Source organism: Sceloporus undulatus, chromosome 6 (assembly GCF_019175285.1).
Source record: "Sceloporus undulatus isolate JIND9_A2432 ecotype Alabama chromosome 6, SceUnd_v1.1, whole genome shotgun sequence".
NCBI classification, from domain to species: Eukaryota; Metazoa; Chordata; class Lepidosauria; order Squamata; family Phrynosomatidae; genus Sceloporus; species Sceloporus undulatus.
The window spans coordinates 58100910-58120470 of NC_056527.1; the positions used below are offsets into that span (position 1 = coordinate 58100910).

Genomic DNA, 19561 nt, shown 5'->3' on the forward strand with positions numbered 1-19561 from the left:
TTGGGAATAGAGTTAAGTTTTATATGAACATTCTTAAAACAACAAGTTACTACACAGAGATATGTATTCTTAAATTTAATTATGCTCTGTTGCTGCAGACTATTCTACAACAACACTTATCCGCACAATTTGCTATCTTTAGTTTTTTGTGGGCTTTTCGGGCTATGTGGCCATGTTCTAGAAAAGTTTATTCCTGACGTTTTGCCAGCATCTGTGGCTGGCATCTTTAGAGAATGAAGATGCTGGCAAAACGTCAGGAATAAACTTCTCTAGAACATGGCCACATAGCCTGAAAGGCCCATAAAAAATTATGGATGCCAGCCATGAAAGCCTTCAACTTCAATTTTCTATCTGTTTATGGGAATTAAACTATCAAGAGAAATACAAAGAGCTTGTAAAACAGAATTGTTCTGAAATGTTTGCTTCTTATAAAGTGTTTATGAAATGAAAGTTGCTAAACAGATACTTGTTCCAAGACAGATAATTTGGTATAGGCTATTATTTAAATGAAGACATCCATATTTAGACTGATTTCAAGAATATGTTAATAAAATAGGCAAGTGGTTACAATCCATTGTATCATTCCCCTATTTCAACTAATGTTCACACTACTAATAGTTTCATAAAGCATAACTGGAAAGAAAGGAACATTTCTTTTTGCAATACCTCAGTATTTTGTGCTTTTCTGATTTGTAGATAATGTGAAAATAAACTTAAGGAAAAATACTTACAAAATTATTGGAAAATGTTTTTACTGAAATTGAAATGTATACATCTTATTTAAAAACAAAAAAGCAATTTGCTGGTGCCATTAATTAAATCCAAGTGAACCAAACTACTGTACAGCATTTAGTAACATTTTTGAACTGCTCCAAGATTTTTCACAATTTTGCAAAATGGTGCTGAAATGACACATCAAGTCAACTGAAGACACTCAAATAACAATCAAAAATAATTTATCTGCAAGAACAACCCCAAACTGTTTAAGCTTACAAGCTCCATTCTCCCTTCCCATCAGTTCAAAATAGTCCACTTCATGGGAGGAGGAAGCAATCACTCACCATAATGTCTAGTTAAACTATTTTTTTCAGAACAATTAGACTCTAAGCACTTCGCCTCGGGATAATTTAACCAGGGAACGAGTTAAAAATGTTTGACATTTGCTTTGTTTCCCCTTAAAATGTTACATTATATAAGATTTAAGCTATTTGATAAAATGGCAAGTCCACATAATGTGAAGGTGGAAAAACCTGCATTTCATGTTGTACTCTCCCCTGAATACCTGTTTTAATACATAATCCAGAACAAATACGTGTATTTTCAATGACAGTCAGGTAATATTTAGGGACCTTTTTTTTTTGCAATTCATCCATTAAGTTGTGCAACTGCTAGTCAAGTATTTTATGGAAGAGGCACTGTAATTAAGTTCTTTCCATATGACAGAGAAAAAGAACAGTTAACACGTGGGAAAATAGTCTGCACCCTAAAGAGAAAATAATTTGGGTTTTAGTGCTGAAACCATTTTACAGGTTGATTCTATAAAACTGTCTCTTGTTGACAGTGACATTCCCTTTTTCTCCATAAGGAGGAATGTAGTTAAAAACCCCACTGAATTGCAGGAGTGCTTCATTCAGGAAACATGATGCATAGCCAGATTTTTTCCAATGAATCTACTGCAAAGCAATTTATTGTACCTCACAGGATTTTGTCTATTCCCCTTAATTAGGTATTAATAGTAATGCATTCTGCTGCATGCTTAATTTTTGTCTGGCTAGGACTTCAATAAGAAGTCCAACTCTGACATGTATACTTCTTACATTCACACTTATACACAATTTATACAGAGGATGCTGTTTTGACAGCTTTACTCTCAAGATCTCAAACCTGATTACTATCTTCTTTGCTACTTGTCTCCACACAAATTACAATGTGCTCTGCTAACATCAAAAAATAAAATTAGCATAAAGATACAAGCAAGTAAGAGACAAACTGGCACAGAAAGGTAAATGCCCAGAATAGGTTTACATTCAAACTGGATACAGTGTAATAGGAAAGCAGTACTGCTTCTTGAAACTGCATCTACTGGCCACAGCTTGCCTTATTTTTTCCCCCAAAAAAGGGCAAACATGTTTTGCTTTTTCCATGCCTGTAAATACACTGTTACGGCATTTATACCTCTTATGAGGACATTTGGCTATGGCAGTGATAAGTTCATCTACTAAACAGCTCATTAGGAAAGGTCATCTTGTGTTTTCAATATGAAACATTCTATATGGTGAAGTCAGATCCCTGAAGAGACTTGATGTTATTTGTCATTCTTGAGTATGACTTCATTCTATACTGGAGTGTCAGTCCATTATACATATGGCAATATATCATTTCAAAATTATATGGAAGCCTTCGCCATTTTCAGCTGTAGAAGAAAACATGACCAATTAAAAAAAGAGTCTCTTTGTTTAAAAGAAAAAAGTAGACAGCAGTCAGTACAAAACACCATTTCTATTTTATTATCAGTTGGCTCCACAGCAGGATTCTACAAGCTATACTAGGAAGGTGTTTTGCCTTTTTGTTTTGTTTTCTGTTTTCCTTTCCCACTTGTAGCCCATTATCCCCATCTGCTCTTTCATAATAGTGTGTAGTCATGTTGCAGGCTGAAGAGAAAGGCATCAAAAATACAACTGCCAACGTCATTATGTGTTTTATACATATCTTTGATGTCACCACACTTAGAATATTTCATACAGCTCTGGTTACTATTACAAAAAAGAGAGAGATCGTTTGGATTTTTCGGCATTCACAGCCTTCCTCTTTGTTTCATAAAGGCACCTAGTTGGCCAAAGGAGGAAAATGTGCAACTTTACAGCCCTCTGGTTGGACCAAGCAAGGCCTTTTTTCCTGTTAAATTAAGCATTTCTAAAATAAAACCACTGTGATACCAGAAGACTGGCAAGTTTTTGTTTGGCATAAACTTTTATGCACTGTGCCTTTAAACTACCACAAGTTTCTGGATTACAATAAAATCTCTGCAAATTTGTCTAAAGGTAAAGGTTTCCCCTTTTATGTGATTGTCTAGACTGTCTCCATTACTAAGCCGAGGGAGCCAGTGTTGTCAGAGATGAATCCGTGGTCACATGGCCAGAATGACTACATGGAACGCTGTTACCTTCCCTCCGAAGTTGTACCTATTTATCTACTTGCACTTTTATGTGCTTTCGAACTGCTGGGTTGGCAAAGCTGGGACTAGTGGTGGTGGCTCATTCCATCATGTGGCACTTGGGTCCCAAACTGCCAACCTGGTGACCTTGCAGTCATCAGCCAGTGTCTTAACTGCTGAGCCACTGCATCCCTTGCAAGTTTGTCTATCACATTAAAAATGATTTAACATCATAAGGATAAGCCTCAGTGAGCCTTGGTGTCTAGTGAGGCAGTGAAGAAGTGATGTTTCCATTTTAGATGAACCACAATATAATGTCCTCTGAACTTTAAAAGGGGGTTATCTTTACCTTGATTGCCAAAAATTAAAAACTTAATGAGCTTATATGCAACTTAAGGAACTTTTTTTAAAAAAATCACCAAATATGATGTGGTAAAAAAAGGAAACCTAGCCCTTCAGACACTCCATATCATTATCAACATTGTAGGCTGTTATGACTTCCATATTAGCAACATACCTTTTATTGTGGTAACTAAAAAGCAGCTCTCATCTTCAAAATTTTGAACCATCTATGAAGAAAAAGTACCATATCTTACAGTGTTGACAGCTATGTACCACAACTTCATACATTATACAGAAAGTCACCACAGGCACAGAGAGACTGTTGCACAAGGAGCAACCGATTCCGATTCTTCTGATTTAAAATATTTTTGTAACTTTGGGCCCGTACAGGCAGGCCAAAATAAATTGCTTCGGGTCACTTTGGAAGTATGCTGTTTAAAGGACACACATCTGAAGAGGCCAGAAGCTGCGCCGAAGCTGCGTTCCAGTCCTTATGACTGGAGTGTCGCTTTGGCGTGGCTTCTGGCCTCTTAGGACGCATGCATCATTTAAGCAGCATACCTCCAAAGTGACACGAAGCAGCTTTATTTTGGCCTGTCTGTATGGGCTCTTTATTTTAGTAAGAAGTGCAGTTTTTCCCTCCAAATACTTAATGTTTCAACATGTACCACATGTCAACAAAATAAAGCAATACAAATATACATGGGTGTCTCCTTTACAAACAAAAAACTATATGTTAAATATGTGGAAACATAGCAAGTAAGGATTATAGCACTAGTGGTCATTAGAAGAACCCCCAAGACACCTTACATTTCACATTTAAGTGTGCATTTGAAAGTGCTTTCCTTAAATATACACCCAAACATCATAAAAACAACATTTCAATTTACTGGGAGGTATATGTAGAAACTACATGTAGCATTAAATATTTGTTGTACTATTTTTATGTCTCATACTATTTCTGCTGTAACCAACAGCAGAAAGGAACAAGCTATGTGGTTTATAGCAATTGTAATTATTTGATGCTCCAGATGCTTGAACTTTCCAGCGGGAAAGAAAAGCAAAACATTTCAGAGACTAAACATGGCAAGGAAATAAAGGAGCTCACAATTCTTGGTTGCTGATATGTCATTATCACCAATTCACTTTGTAAGAGATATCATATATCTTTTTTTTGCTTGGGCCTGGCCATAACAGTAATAACCACTCCACTAAGGAAGTACAAATGTAGATATTTTTCTTAACATCTCAAGTACTACTTAGAATTAATTTTAAAATAAGAATTGTTTTATGGAGAAAAATAAAATTTACCTGATCGCTGACAAGGATATGAATACCGGTAGGACCCTGTCTGTAAACCTGGTTAATCTGATGCAAAGGAATATTGAACACCAGTGCAAGTTTGCGAGTTACTTCTGAGGCAGCCATTTCTTCCAAATAGATTGCATGATAAACTAGAACAAAAAGATAATTAAGTACGCCTTTATTTCTTTCATGTGTGAAAACTGCTGGAATTCTAAAAATGATCCCATTCAGCAAAAATATTTATGTTGTATAGACCACCAGAAACAAACTTTCTAGTATTTTATTATTTGTGCAAGCTCGTATTCACAATGTATAGTCTATAGATCTGTGTCCTATGTTCTCCCTAACTGAAGAGCAAGAGTCTTAAACTGAGATCTTCCATGGCACAGTGTAGAGAATAATTCTGCATGCACAACTACACTACAGTTGTCACTCAACATTCACACACCCGCCAACTGTTGAGCTGATGCAAGGACCTGGCCAGATGCTTCTTCAATAACTTCTCCTAGCTAGCTCTCCACCAGGAATAGAATGGCTGGGGGGGGGGGGGGGGAGAGCCAGAGCTCAATGGGAAGTTTGGGAGGAGGGGCTCTGGTAGCAGCAAATGGTGGAAGAGAATATCAACGTCTGCAACAACCAAAAGACATCTGCACACTTATAACTGTGTATGCCAGTAACTGGATGCCAGCCTCAGTCTCCCAAATAGAATACATCCTCAAGCATGATACTGATTAGAAAAGGATGCAGAATTTCAATCCACATTACCTCCTCTTCAAAACAAGCCCGAGTTGGCCAAGAGACAACGTGTTCCTTCTAAGCCACTCTGGTGGGATACTAGAGGGCTGCATTAGGAGATCTCAGAGGGTTGTATCTTCGTCTGCCCCCGCCACAAATCAACCCATCCCAATTTTCCTCAAGAGGGCTTATGGAGCATTTTTACCATGTTTTTAGCCCCCTTGGTCAGTTTTAAGCCCAGTCAAGTCCTTTTTTAACAACAGGAAGTGAGCAGAAATCATTTCCTGTTTTTAAAAAGGCTTCTCCTGGGCCTATAATGCCTGCTTGGAGGGATGTGTGAAAAATGTCAATAGAGGGCATTTGGAACCAAAAAAAAAGTTATATACCCATGGGCCACACTTTGCCCATACCCGTTCTAAAGAGTTGCCACAGTGCCAAACAGAGACACTAACACGATTTCCACATCTCCAATTCAGTGTACACTGATGGCCATAGAAAGATTCTGAAGTAAGAGCACTGTGTGCATTAAGACTAGGAGAAAATCAGTGTGGATCACTCTCCTTTTGAGAACCAGACACTTCAGAAGGTAACAGAACCGTATTTTGCCACAGTTCACCCTTGCTCCTTGTACATACTGTCAATGCTGACATGCTCAAAAAATGATGGTGCACAGGACAGAACTTGAGAAGCAAGACTGAAAAGAGAACTTTACAAGCTTAGCCAAATCTGTTCTTAGTTTATGAATACTGGGCACTAATAAGTTCTCAGTAGAAGTTTTCAAACTATTCATGGGGAGGGGGATTTGCAAATTGTTTATGCAGTCTATTGTACTTCCAGTAATACGGATCAGTCAAATACAGTGCACTCTTGCCTTACATGGGGGATCCGTTCCAGACCCCTGCGCGTAAAGCAAATAGTGCATATGCTTGAGCCCCATTGAAAACAATAGGGCTCGCGCAAGATGTGTGGCGCAGTGCACGCACCACAGATGCACACACCATTGCAACCCATTGTGCGGCTTTCAGTATAAGCTGAAAGCTGCGTAAAAGTTGTGTGCCTCAACTCTTTTGTCCTTTTCAAAATGGAAGTTTCAAAACTTCTGAGGCTGCCCTGCCTGTCCATTCCAGACTCTGGCACAATTACGTTCAAACAATAAATATCCAGAGAATATGCATTACTCTGGCTTATCACATGGCTTCTAAATGGCTGTCAGTGAAAAATACATTAAATTTCTCCAATGTATAGATTACAGATAAGAACATACCAAATATTGCACCATTTCTGCCTTCCCCACTGCCTGAGTCTTGCTGCCTTTCAAGTTGTGCATTTCTTGACTGCTCCTGGCATACATAGATTGTTAGGCGTGGCCTGACAGACCTGGAATGTAAAGACAAGGAAGTCCTGTATGTGGTATAGTGGATGTACATCCATTCTTGATTTGTTACATTAACACTACTCTTTATTTCTTTATAAGCTACTAAAAATTGATGCAAATTACCAAAGATTGTTTAGTCTAATGACTAATCTCAGAGCCACTGAGACAGATACTGGTGAATTAAACTTCAAATTTAAATAAAAATAATCACGACTGGTGTATGGTGCAATTCTGTAACATAACTACTGGAGTAACAAAATTAACAAGTTAACATCATCTTTTATGCCAGTTCAATTCACAGTTAGAAATCTGCAATTGTTAATATTTAGTAGCCATGACCTCAAGAACTTTAGGTTGGATTTAGCTCACCTAAATGAGAAGATTTGTCTCTTGGCAACAAACCCATCCGTCTTCAAGAAATCAGTACTGCCCAACTGCATTGCTACCAGTCTTACAGTCTACCTTTGAGCTCATCAGTGCCTGCATCATATCTGTGGCCTGCCCTGAAGGTGTACAACAAAACATTCTTCTTTTGAGCATAGTACTTTCAACTCCTGCATGAGCTCACACAGGCATATGCCAATCGAAAATCTAAATTAGTATCTCCCAAATCCCTCTAGTCTAAGACAGACTTGCTTACAAAACTGACAGAAGGAGAACTGACACCGGGATACTATTTACCTTGATTTAAGTGCATTGTAAAGCCGAATTCCATCAGCAGGACCACATATTTGTACTAGGTCTTCTCTTGTCAGCTTCAATAAATCAGCACCTACAGGAATATATAAAACAGCATATCTAGACTGGAATGTCAAGTCTATGTTTAAAAGCAATGCTGCCATTCACAGACAGACCACATTTATGGCAACATTTCTGCCCATATTATTATACTCTTTAACTCTTGCTAACCTAACTACATTATGCTTTATGGAATAGTAAACTCAGCTAACCTCTTGACTACACACTCAAAACTTCTTTCCATTTTAAATGGCAATACTGTAAAAGCACACTGCATTCTATAACACAAAGCAGAACACACTAGAGATGTTTTACCCATACTCAATCCAGTAAGATGCAGAAAAAGAAATGTAAGATGCATGCTTATTATGGAAGGCATTGGTTTTTGAAAACAAATGGCACATTGTGGTCTTTCCTTATCTCCTCCTGGTAGGAGGCAGGTACTGCAACTCCTTCTTGCAGTGCATTCAAATGTAATACTTCAGTACTTCATTCTCAAACTATTTAGTTGAAATGAAAAGGATGGACAAGCATCTGTTTTTGCTTGTTGTTGTTGTTGTTATTATTATTATTATTATTACTATTACTATTATTATTATTATTAAACTTTATTTCTAGAGCGCTGTAATTATACACAGCACCGTACAAAGTCGGTAAAATTAAGGAGTATATAAAAGACTGCCCAAGGCGTACACTCTTAGATAATAACAATTAAATAGAGGAATAGATAAAATTACCATGTAGAAAAGAAAAGACAAATTAAAAACATCAAATATAAAAACAGATCACATCACATCAAACATTATCAGCCAGATGACAATCACAAATTCCCTGAGAACGCTTCCCTAAACAATGTGGTTTTCAGCTCAGCCTTAAAACTGGTTAGGGAAGTGATGAGCCATGCATGCAGAGGAAGAAGGTTCCAGGAATGAGGGGCAGCAAGAGAGAAGGGACGGATCCGGGATGGGGCAGAGAAAATCCTGGGTTGAGAAAGGAGACTTTGGCTACCAGAGCGGAGAGTACGAGTAGGGATGTAGGGAGAGAGAAGATCAGTTAAATAAAGAGGGGCCAGCCCATGCAGGGCTTTAAAGGTGAGTAGCAAAAGTTTGTACCTGATGCAGAAAGGAAGATGGAGCCAGTGAAGGGAGGACAACAGAGGGGAGACATGATCATAACGGCGAGTGAGTGAAATAATGTGTGCAGCTGAATGATGAACAGAAATTAATGGGTGGAGGTGAGAGAGAGGAAGCCCTGCCAGGAGGAGGTTACAGTAGTCTAGTCATGAGACTACTAGGGCATGGACCAGTGTTTTTGCGGTAGAAGCTGAGAGATATGGACGGATTTTGGCGATATTATAGAGAAAAAATCTACAGACTTTGGTTGTCATCTGGATCTGGGGGACAAACTCTCTTGGCTTCAGGGAATTCAATGAAAAATGGTTTCTTAAACTCTGTTGTCATGCATCTAGCAGCAGCCTCTCCATTCAACAGGACCCAAGAAGTGCCACTAGCACTGCCAAAAGTACTAACAAGTCTACTTTCATTCAAAGTCTTGGCGTATTATTTGATTCACCTAGGATGCCCACAAACTAAAGTAAATGGTACCCCACATTTAAAACGTCTGCAGTTTTGGTATTCTGCAAGGAAGTATTTATTGTTAGCCTCCACAGGTTATTCATTGTTAGCCTCCACAGTTCTGGCCTGTTTATTACTAGTTGCTGCTAACTTCCTGTGAGAACAGTTGTGTTTTAGTATTTTGGTTTGTGGAAACTTCTTTGCCTTCTCTCTCCTCTCTAAAACAAATCAGTGCTGGATTTCTGTTTGTCTAAAGGCTGCAGTTAGCTCTACATATCCATGGATTTTTTTTATCCAGACATTCAAGCACCCACGGCTTGAATACATTTAAAAAATATATCCCGTACATTCCAAAAAGCAAGCCCTGCTTTTGCCACTTCATATAAGGGAAACCATTTTACTATGCCACTGTATTTAATGGGACTTGAGCATCCACGGATTTTGGTATCTACAGGCGGTCCTGGAACCAAATTCCAGCAGATATCCAGGGCCCATTATCTCATAATACTGAGGTAGTTAAATAAAGACTAACAGACCCAGCCATATCATGTGAAAAGTGCTGACTGTTTTCAACACAGCCACAGTATCTCACATTTGCTATAGCAGTGTGCAGCTACAGGCTTAATCAATTAATGGTGGAGACTGATGGTCCAACTTATAGCATTTGATGAGTAGGAATTTACAGAAGTCCACAACTCAGAATATAGCTATGCTGCTATACAAGCAAATAACCACAAATAAGGGAGAAAACAGACGATGATTTGATACAACAGAATTCTCAGAGTTTGGAAAAATTATTTCTAATCTTGTTGAGTATGGATTGCAATTCCCACAATCATCCAGCGTACGATTTAGGTAAAAGTACAGTAGTAAAAAAACCCCCAAACATTTCCGAGATCTAAAGAGAATACTAAATTCTGATTTTTCCAACCAAACTGCTTATATTGTTTTGGGACTACAACTATTGACTTGTTCATATAAAAGGCATGGAGACAAAGATAAATCATTAACCTAGTCAACTTTTACATGTGACACAAGATTCAGGAGAGAAAAACTTGAGCAACTGTCAAGAGAATTCAAAAGGATCTCTTCAAGCTGAATGGGCAATGAACTGATAAAGATGATTTGATCTAGCTATAACATGATTCACATTATAGAAAATATTTACTACAAAACTGATAAGGTCCAAATAAGTTTAGACTCATGGTCAATGATCCTCACAATCTGCACTGGCAACAAGAGAAAAATCCACGGTTATAAATGATCAGAAAACAGAAGATAAAGACTTCCATGGATGATATATATTAATATCTATGATGCAAAGAGGAATGCTGTTTGGGTGATTCCATCTGAAATATGCTATTTATAGAGAAGAGATGCAAAAAGGGACAACTAAAATGATGAATGCATTTGGGCACACTCCCTTCAAAAGGAAGGAGTATCAGGTTTTTTAGATTAGAAAAAAATGATGCAGAGTGAGTGAGGAGGATGACATGACAGTTTTATTATTCAGTGAGAAGACAGAACATTTTCTATATCTCATGAAATTCTAGAAACTCAGGGTCACTGAATATAAGATCAGTAATTGATTCAGGTCAGAGAGAAGTAATTCACACAGTAAAAAGAGGTTACACTATTTCATGAAGGATTGTTATTTATTCAAAATTTGTTTCTAAGGCCACCTAAAAGCTTGTTACTAGACCCAATTCAGCAAAGAGCCAGCTTGGTGTAGTGGTTTTAAGTCCTGGATTACAGCTCTGGAAACCAGGGTTCAATTCTTCATTTCTCCATGAAACCCACTTGGTGACATTGGGCAAGTCAGATGCTCTCAGCCTCAGAAGGTGGCAACGGTAAACCTCCTCTGAACAAATCTTAACCCCCCCCCCCAAAAAAAACCCAACCAACCAACCAACCAAACAAAACAAAACAAAACAACCCATGATAGGGTCACCTTAAGGTCCTTATAAATCAGAAATGACTTGAAGACACACAACAACCAATTCAATAGAATGGTTCTTACATTTTTATAAATACAGCAAAGACAAATGCATCAATGAAAAGAATAGATGCTGTTTTAATTCACAAGGATAAAAAAGAATTCATGTTAGATTTCAGCCAAAAAGATTTAAATTGTAAGGTGTTAAATCTATGTATTGCAGACATATCTAATCTATATATCACACACACATGAAGTCTCACAGAAACACAAGTTGACCTAATTAAAGAAATACAAGACAGTCATTAAACATTATTTGTATTACCTACCTGAGAAATTTGAAAACACCCTTGTATAAGTGGGAAACCTATGTTTAAGCAACCATTGTTGGGTTTCTTGGATTGTAGCTGATGGTTGAAGGTGCTGTTAAAGAGAGAAAAGACCACTATATGTCTCTAGATTTTACATAAAACAAGGCACCATCATAGGATATTTAAAGCACTACAAATGAAATGAGGGTTTCTTGGTAGCATGACACTCACCTCTCCAGAGGCTTGGGGAATTCCATCTCCTTGGTGATTTGGAGATGATGAATTACTAAGCAAGAAAGGATGTAGAAACGATGATCACAAAATTATTTTGCTCTAATTTTTTTAAAATCAAAAGCGTGATCCAATGGGACAGATCTCAGTTTCTATCAGCAAAATCTAACTTATGCTTGAAGTTCTTACAGGTTTAAAATTTGTTGTTACAGTTGCCATTAGAGACTATGTCCCTTGACAAAGTGCTGTTCTGAAAATCTTTTATTCTTATCGCATCTCACAATAACTATGTTATGAATCAGGCTGATGAGTGGATTATTCAAAAATAATCTTTCTATGATTTAGTTTTCCAGAATGAAGACAGGAGATTCTCATCATGAGGCATAGCTAGACTTTTTATGCATATGCTGTTTTGATTTCAGTGTGAAATTATGCTAATTTTCTAATGTTCCCAAAGCCTTTCCAAAACAGAGCCAGGAATTCATTCACAGAATTAACTTGTCTCCACTGTTTTTCTGTACAGAAAGATTCATCACCTAAAACAGGGTGAACATACAGTCTGTGGGCTCATGCAGGCCCCGAGGCTGTTCTGGGAGAGCCACTGCCCCCACTGTGCTACAGAAAAAGAATTCAACACTGTTGCATTCAACACTGTGCTTTAAGATGACATGTGAATCTAGAAGAGAAACATACCTGTCTGGGACACTGTACGTACTATGTGGAGTAGAGGTAAATGCTGGAGTTGGGGTAGGACTACTGTTCACAAATGCAGTAGGTGTATCAGGCCATGGGGAACACTAAAAAGGAAAATTAAACAGCAATTTTACCATTAAGGTTGCGCATCACATTGCAGAACCACCCCTTTTATTTTTTTAAAACTTATGCCTACATGCTTGACTTCATTTATTTTATTACATGATCATATATTTGCTATGCATGCATACAACTCAATATAGTCTCTGAATTTAAGGTTTTTGAATTTTTTGTTTTGTTTTGTTTTATACAAAGGCCCGATAAAGAAGGGCAGAAAGGAGTGCCGAGATGCTGCCCCTTTCTGCCCCACACGGAGGCCGCAGCAACCAGACACTATGGCTTCTGGGAGGCCCTAAAAAGAACCCACTCATGGCAGGTACACACGCTGCACTGTGTGTACATCATCATGGCAGCCTCCATGTAGATGGGGGTGCACCATTATGGGGTAGTAGGGCTCAGGAGCGTGCAGTCATTCCGCTCTCCTGTGCCTTAATTTCGGCTCGATGACGGCACTTTTTGCCCATCTGTATCGGGTCAAAGTCAGTAATCTGTTGCCTTCTACTAATGCAGAACTCCTTACTAAATGAGCTGATTTTATTTGTCCAATGTACTTTCGAAATGTCCCATAAACTGACTCAGCTTTCAAGGAGTGATTACAAAATATTTAACAATGAAAACATACAATATATTTTATAAAAATCCGATTAACAGGAGATCTAACAGAAAGCAACCTGATTTCTAATTCGCCACATATATTCAAAACTGATTTTTTCCAGCTAAGTTCAATCTTTAAAGACCTATTATGTAAAGGTAATTCAAGACTTACTGCTTACAGGAACTGTCCAAAACTAAGGCTATAATGGACTAACTACACATATATACTGGCTTTCTTTAAACAGGCCTCCTTTTAAGAGAACCCTGAAAATGCAGAATCATAGAATCAGAGTTGGAAGAGACCACATGGGCCATCCAATCCAACCCCCTGCCATGCAGGAATACACTATCAAAGCATCCATGACAGATGGCCATCCAGCCTGTTTAAAATCCTCCAAAGAAGGAGACTGCAACACACTCTGAGAAAGTGTGTTCCACTGTCAAACAGCTTTTACTGTCTGAAAGTTCCTCCTAATGCTTAGGTGAAATATCTTTTCTTGTAGCTTGCATCCATTGTTCTGTGTCCTATTCTCTGGAGCAGCAGAAAATAAGCTTGCACCATCCTCAATATGACAACTTCAAACACTTAAATGGGGCTATCATATCACCTCTTAACCATCTCTTCTGTAGCAGTAAGGAAAGTCAGAGCTCAAGTGTTTTATTCTAAATATGTGGATTTGATCTATGCGTAGAGCAAACCATTTGAAATCAATGGGTTGTCAATTAGTCGTAACTTTTTTTCTAGTGATTCTAACAGATTTCTTCTTAATACAACCAGCCACAAGGCAACAAATTCCTTAAAGAATCCAACCCAACAAATTCCTTAAAGAAATACAGCAAACAATTTCACCTAAATCTAGTTGTTAATCCCAACCAGAGCACATTCATTTAATCAATAAGAACTTGGTAGATAACTGCTTGTGTAAATTTCAATGATCCAAGGATTCTACTCAGAACTAGCAGCTGGATTTGGATTTAACTCTGTAAACTAAATCTAGAAGAGAAAACTAATGGGGTTTCAAGACTCAAAGAAAACTAATGGGGCTTCAACACTTCCAAGCAAAATGTGAGCTTCTGACTCTCATTTACCAACCAACTATGGCAAGATGAACTCTGATTCTACTTCACAGGTAATGAGGGATGAGAAGAAGCATTTCTATGTATCGTAGAGCTCTTAAGACACCTGACATTGTTTAAGAGTGTTTATTAATAGGTCAAGCAATTAAAAAAAATCTGACCCTACACGTTGTGCAGGTTATACCCTTGATGCAGTCTGTAGTACGGAGCAGGTACAGGCATGGGGGGAGGTAATTAATACCATTGCATTGTCATGGACGGACCATTTCCTGGTCAAAGTTGGACTCAAAGCCACTCTCCACCCCTATAGGGGTGGAGGACCTATTAAAATGGTCCACCCTTGAAGGCTGATGGATCCTGAAAGAATCTATAGTTGGTATCGCCAGTGATCCTGTTGAGACCCTGGTTAATGCCTGGAATCATAATCTTACTAGGGCTATCGACACGATCGCTCCTAAGTGTCCTTTCTGACCCGCTTCTAATCATAACCAATGGTACACGGAAGATTTCAGGAATATGAAGTGAGAAGGACGACTAGAGTGTCACTGGAGGAAAACCTAACTATTGTCTGACAAGACACGCCACGGAGAATTTCTTGTTTCCTACGGAGTGGCAATGCATGCAGTGAAGATTTTCTTCTCTGCATGTATTGCGTCTACGAATTCTCATCCAGTTGAGCTATTTAGGGTGGCAAGGGATCAGACTCAGGTACCTACCCCCCAGAATCCATTAACAGAACCTATTACAGCTCACTGTCATTCTTTCAACTATCATTTCACAGATAAAATCTCTCTGATAAGAGCCGACTTGGACACTGGTATTATTGCAGAAACTATAGGTGAGGTGTCCAGTGACTCTGTGAATAGGATCATACTGGATCAGTTTGAATCTGTGAGTACTGAGGATGTTGACAAACCACCTTGTTTAAAAGAAGCGATGGTATGGCCGCTTCAGTAAAAGCCCTCCTTAGAGCCATTGGACAATTATAGACCGGTCTCACATCTCCCATTTCTAAGCAAGGTAATTGAGAGCTGTTACTCTTCAACTCCAAGCAGTCTTGGGTGAAACAGATTATCTAGACCAGTTCCCAACCTTTGGTCCTCCATTTATTTTGGACTTCTGCTCACAGAAGTTCCAGCCAACATGGCCAACAGTCAGGAATCATGGCAGCTGAAGGTCAAATCATCTGGAGGACTAAAGGTTGGGAAACTGGCAGGACACAGAGTCAAGACTGCCATGGTCACCTTAGTACAGTGGTTCCCAATCTTTGGGGGTTGAACAACACTTTCACAGGGATTGCTCAGTTTGGGTCCACCCCTCCTCCTCCTCGACGGCCAGGCCCCTTCTGGCCTGCTGCCAACTCGATTGCACGGGGCTTCAGCCTTGCATGGCAGAGCTGCAGCTGGAAGTCCTGCCCTTTCTCAGTCTCGCAACCAATCAGAGAGGCCGCTGGCTGGAAGAAGGGGTGGGACTTCCAGCCGCAAAGGACACTGGGACTTGTTCCCAACCACTTCCCGCCACCCAACCAATCAGCGAGGCCGCCGGCTGGAAGGGGTGGGGTTACCGGCCACAAGGGGGTCACGCCATTAGAAAGGTTGGGAACTACTGCCTTAGTAGATGATCTTCCTTGGAGCATCGATGGGTGAAGTGTGACCCTGTTGGTGCTCTTGGACCTCTCAGCAGCTTTCAATACCATCAACCATGGCATCCTTCTGGAACGCCTTGGGTAGATTCCAGATGGTGAGGCTTGGGGACAGAAGCTCCTATAAAAGAGAGCTTAAATTTGGCATCCCTCAGGGTGCCATTCTGTCCCCAATGCTATTTAATATCTAAAAGAAAGCACTGGGGGAGATCATCCAGAGGCATGGGGCAGGGTGTTATCAATATGCTGATGAAACCCAATTATATCTCTCCATGCCCTGGACCAACTAAGGAAGGCATCTCCCTCTGAATGAATGTCTTGAGGCAGTAATGGGCTGGATGAGGAAAAACAGATTGAAACTGAATACAGGTAAGAAGGAGATGCTCGTAGTTGGGGATCCTAATACGAGTTTGGAGGTTTGTCAACTGGTCACACTTCCCCTAAAGGACTGTGTTCTTAGTTTGGGGGTGCTCCTGGATCCGTAGTTTCAGATGTCAGCCCAGATTGATGCGACGGCCAGGAGTGCCTGTCATCAGCTTCGGTTAATACATCAACTACGTCCCTTCCTAGAATCGGAGGACCTAAAAACTATGGTACATGCACTGGTAACCTCATGACTTGACTTCTGCAATGCGCTCTACATAGGGCTACCCTTGCACCTAGTCCAGAAACTTCAACTAATTCAAAATATGGCAGCCCAAGTTGGCAAAATTGGCACCGGGAAATCTAGAGGTGACCATATTATACTATATTAAAGTCTCTTCATTGGCTGCCTATTAATTTCTGGGCACAGTACAAGGTGTTGGTTATAACCTTTAAAGCCCTTCATGGCTTAGGTCCAGCCTACTTATGGGATCGCCTTCTCCCAAATAATCCACCCCGCGCATTGAGGTCCTCTAATAAAAATCTACTGCAACCAGCTAAAACTAGGCTGGCTACAGTTACTCAGAGGACCTTTTCTTCTGCCACTCCCAAATTATGGAATAGCCTGCTGGAGGAGATTCGATGTATTACTAGTCTGGATTGCTTTAAAAAGGCAATCAAGACATATCTCTTCCAGTAAGCCTTCCCAAATTAATATTTTAGTAACCTTTTTAATAATTATTTAATAATTGCTTAATAAATTAATTGTATTTTATTGTGGATGGGAGGGTTAGGGAGGGTTTGGGATACAATGGTAGCAAGTGATTACTGTATTTTAGGGATGTTTTTAGTGTTAGCCACTTTGGTCTTCTGGAGAAGTGGGATACAAATAATTTTAATTTTTATTATTATTACCAGCACTCTTCACTACTAGTTAGGGTGGCTAGAAAAAGTGACATAAGAATATTCTCCAAGAACCAGGATATTCTTTCAAAGATTCTCTGAGAATTTTCCAGTTTTATTTTACTTTGCATATAATACATTTTATTCAACTTTTAGATCACTCCTGAATTTTAAAGACCTTTACTAAGCATGTCAGATGGTATGAGAACTTAATAGATCATTCCAGAATATTAAGGACTTTTTGCTGGCTGGTGCTATAAAATATATCCTCTCACTCTACAGTAGAGCCAAACATTTGCCCTGACTTACTAGAGGGCTAGTGGCAATGAAATGAGTGTAGCAAAGACTAGAGCACTTGGAATAGGTCCAACTGGACACAGGCTGGACTCCACTGGAATGCCTACTCTTGAAGTTATTGTTCTCTGCCATCAATGTATCTGCATAGTCATACAGTGGAACTGTGACAAGTGTTCAAGGTTACATTCTGCCCCTCAAAAACAGAATGAAGACCATGTTACAGAAGAATGTACAGAACATTCCACAAGTAAACCACTCTGATTCACTCTAACTTTCATGCTATAGTTGATACAAGTGTAATGGTCCTGCTTGTTCTGTGTTACTGGATGAAGGTGAACAAACTAAAGCACATTCCAAAGAAGACAGAAATGTTCCTGGTCATCAGGAAATGAGGACTCATCCTCTGCACGATAGAGTTACATATCCCTTGAAGACCTCCAGTTTGCAGTTTGGGTAGATTACTGGATGTCTAGGATTCAGAGCTGGCTACGAGTATACTTGTACACTTAAAATTAGCTGTGTCTGTTTCTGGAGATTGTCTGATCTGGTTATAGTGCCTTAGCACATGCCATCTTAGGCCCAGGATACATGAGCCAAAGGAAGCAGCTTCTTGCAGCTTTAGGGGTGTGGCATTGATGACGCATGCCCCCAAAGTGGCCAGAATCCACTCCAATGCCATGCTCTGGTCAGAAGAACTGGAACAAAAAAGGATCTGGAATAATCTAGTTCTTGGCCAAGCAGCTTGTGGCAGTGGCCCACTGTCAATGCGGTCCCAGTCTGTTCGCAGCCAGAGGCCGCTCCTTCCTGTCCGTCTGCTCTGCACCTTAGTTTCATATTGGAAGAAAGATGGAAGATAAATATAGTGGCCCCTTCCTATACGCAGGGGATCTGTTCCAGACACCCCTGCATATGGGGAAAAAATGCATTAGGTTAAATCTTTTTATTTGCTATGGTGGCACATTCTTGTGCACGGCGCCTTTTTTTCCTCCCCAGCTTGCCATACATGTAAGCTCAAAGCTGTGTACGGTGCAGGCATACTGTAAAATAAAGACAAGTACTGTATTCTCATCAACTTGCCTCTAAAAGTGATGAGGTTCTACAGAGCCAATCATTTCCTCTCTGTGGGTTTTTCTGACTCTGTGTAGCAATGACAAGGGAAATTCCTTGCACTGCTAAATCTGCAGATGTGCACTGGGCACAAGTCCAAAAATTACATGAACTGATTAATCCTGTTGTTAAATGACTTACATGTTTGAATCTGAATAGACAAGAAAAGGAAAGTTCCTCACTATTTCAGACAATTAGACTAACTTGAAGTCCACTCAAAAGAATATGGTGATTTTTAAAAGCACATTCTGAGTTGTTTAAAAACAAAAAACTACCAATACAACATACACCAAGTACTGCCAAGTAGCATCCTACAGGTGACTGACAGGATTCTAGCACCAGTCACTGAAGCAAACACACAGTCAGTCAAAGTTAAAATTAATAATATTTAACTTGTACCATTGAAAAAGAATACAAAAGTGGGAAACAGAAAAGCAGCTTTCTGAATAACTACATAATAATATGCATAATCTGACCAAACACAAGGTGAAGAAAAACTGCTGTCTACGGAAACATGTAAGTGGAAATAAAGAGAAACACACCTCAGTTTAATGAAATTTCTACTTCTCATTCCATTAATTGCACAGAAAGCAGCTTTCAAGAACACAGCTATTCAATACAGCCATTTCATGTGTAAATTGAAGCTCTTGATTTTAACAGGACTCACAGGCCTGCTAACATTTTACTTATGTGTTAGATTTAGGAAGCATTTCTCACTAAGATACAAGCATGAAGTAATTTGTGGGTAGCAAAAATGATTGAAATTAAGCCAAGGAAGGCAAAACCTTTGTTTTTTTATCTTCAATGATAGAAATTGGTCCTATATCTAACACTGCACAAGATAACTTGCACAATGAAAAGTAAGCAGAAGTCCCTTACACTGCCTCGCTTTGCCAGAGAATCACCGTAGTCTGCTGGCAAAGTCCGCTTGCTGGACTTTTTCTGCTCATGTTCAACTGCATCTTCAAATATAGGCTCAAGCCTCATCTGGACAAACACCAAAGATGTGGATCAATTTCTTTTCACTATACAGTGAGGAAAATTTTTATAAAGCCTTTAAAAAA

General features: G+C 39.3%; 1 protein-coding gene across 4 annotated transcripts in view; it reads right to left on the minus strand.

The window, feature by feature from the left end:
* Positions 1–735: 735 nt before the first annotated feature.
* Positions 736–19561, minus strand: part of UBP1 (upstream binding protein 1) — a 37431-nt gene continuing 18605 nt past the window's right edge. For 2 of the 4 annotated variants that reach the window (XM_042474388.1, XM_042474389.1), the window contains exons 8-16: positions 19377–19484; positions 12395–12498; positions 11702–11756; positions 11489–11582; positions 7593–7683; positions 6801–6913; positions 4808–4950; positions 3672–3723; positions 736–2413 (exon numbers count right to left, since the gene is read on the minus strand). In XM_042474388.1, coding sequence (XP_042330322.1) covers positions 2376–2413; positions 3672–3723; positions 4808–4950; positions 6801–6913; positions 7593–7683; positions 11489–11582; positions 11702–11756; positions 12395–12498; positions 19377–19484 — 798 coding nt within the window. In that variant the 3' untranslated portion in view covers positions 736–2375. Of the gene's footprint in view, positions 2414–3671; positions 3724–4807; positions 4951–6800; positions 6914–7280; positions 7415–7592; positions 7684–11488; positions 11583–11701; positions 11757–12394; positions 12499–19376; positions 19485–19561 lie in introns of those variants that run through there. The other 2 variants (XM_042474390.1, XR_006104582.1) reach the window with 2 other exon arrangements.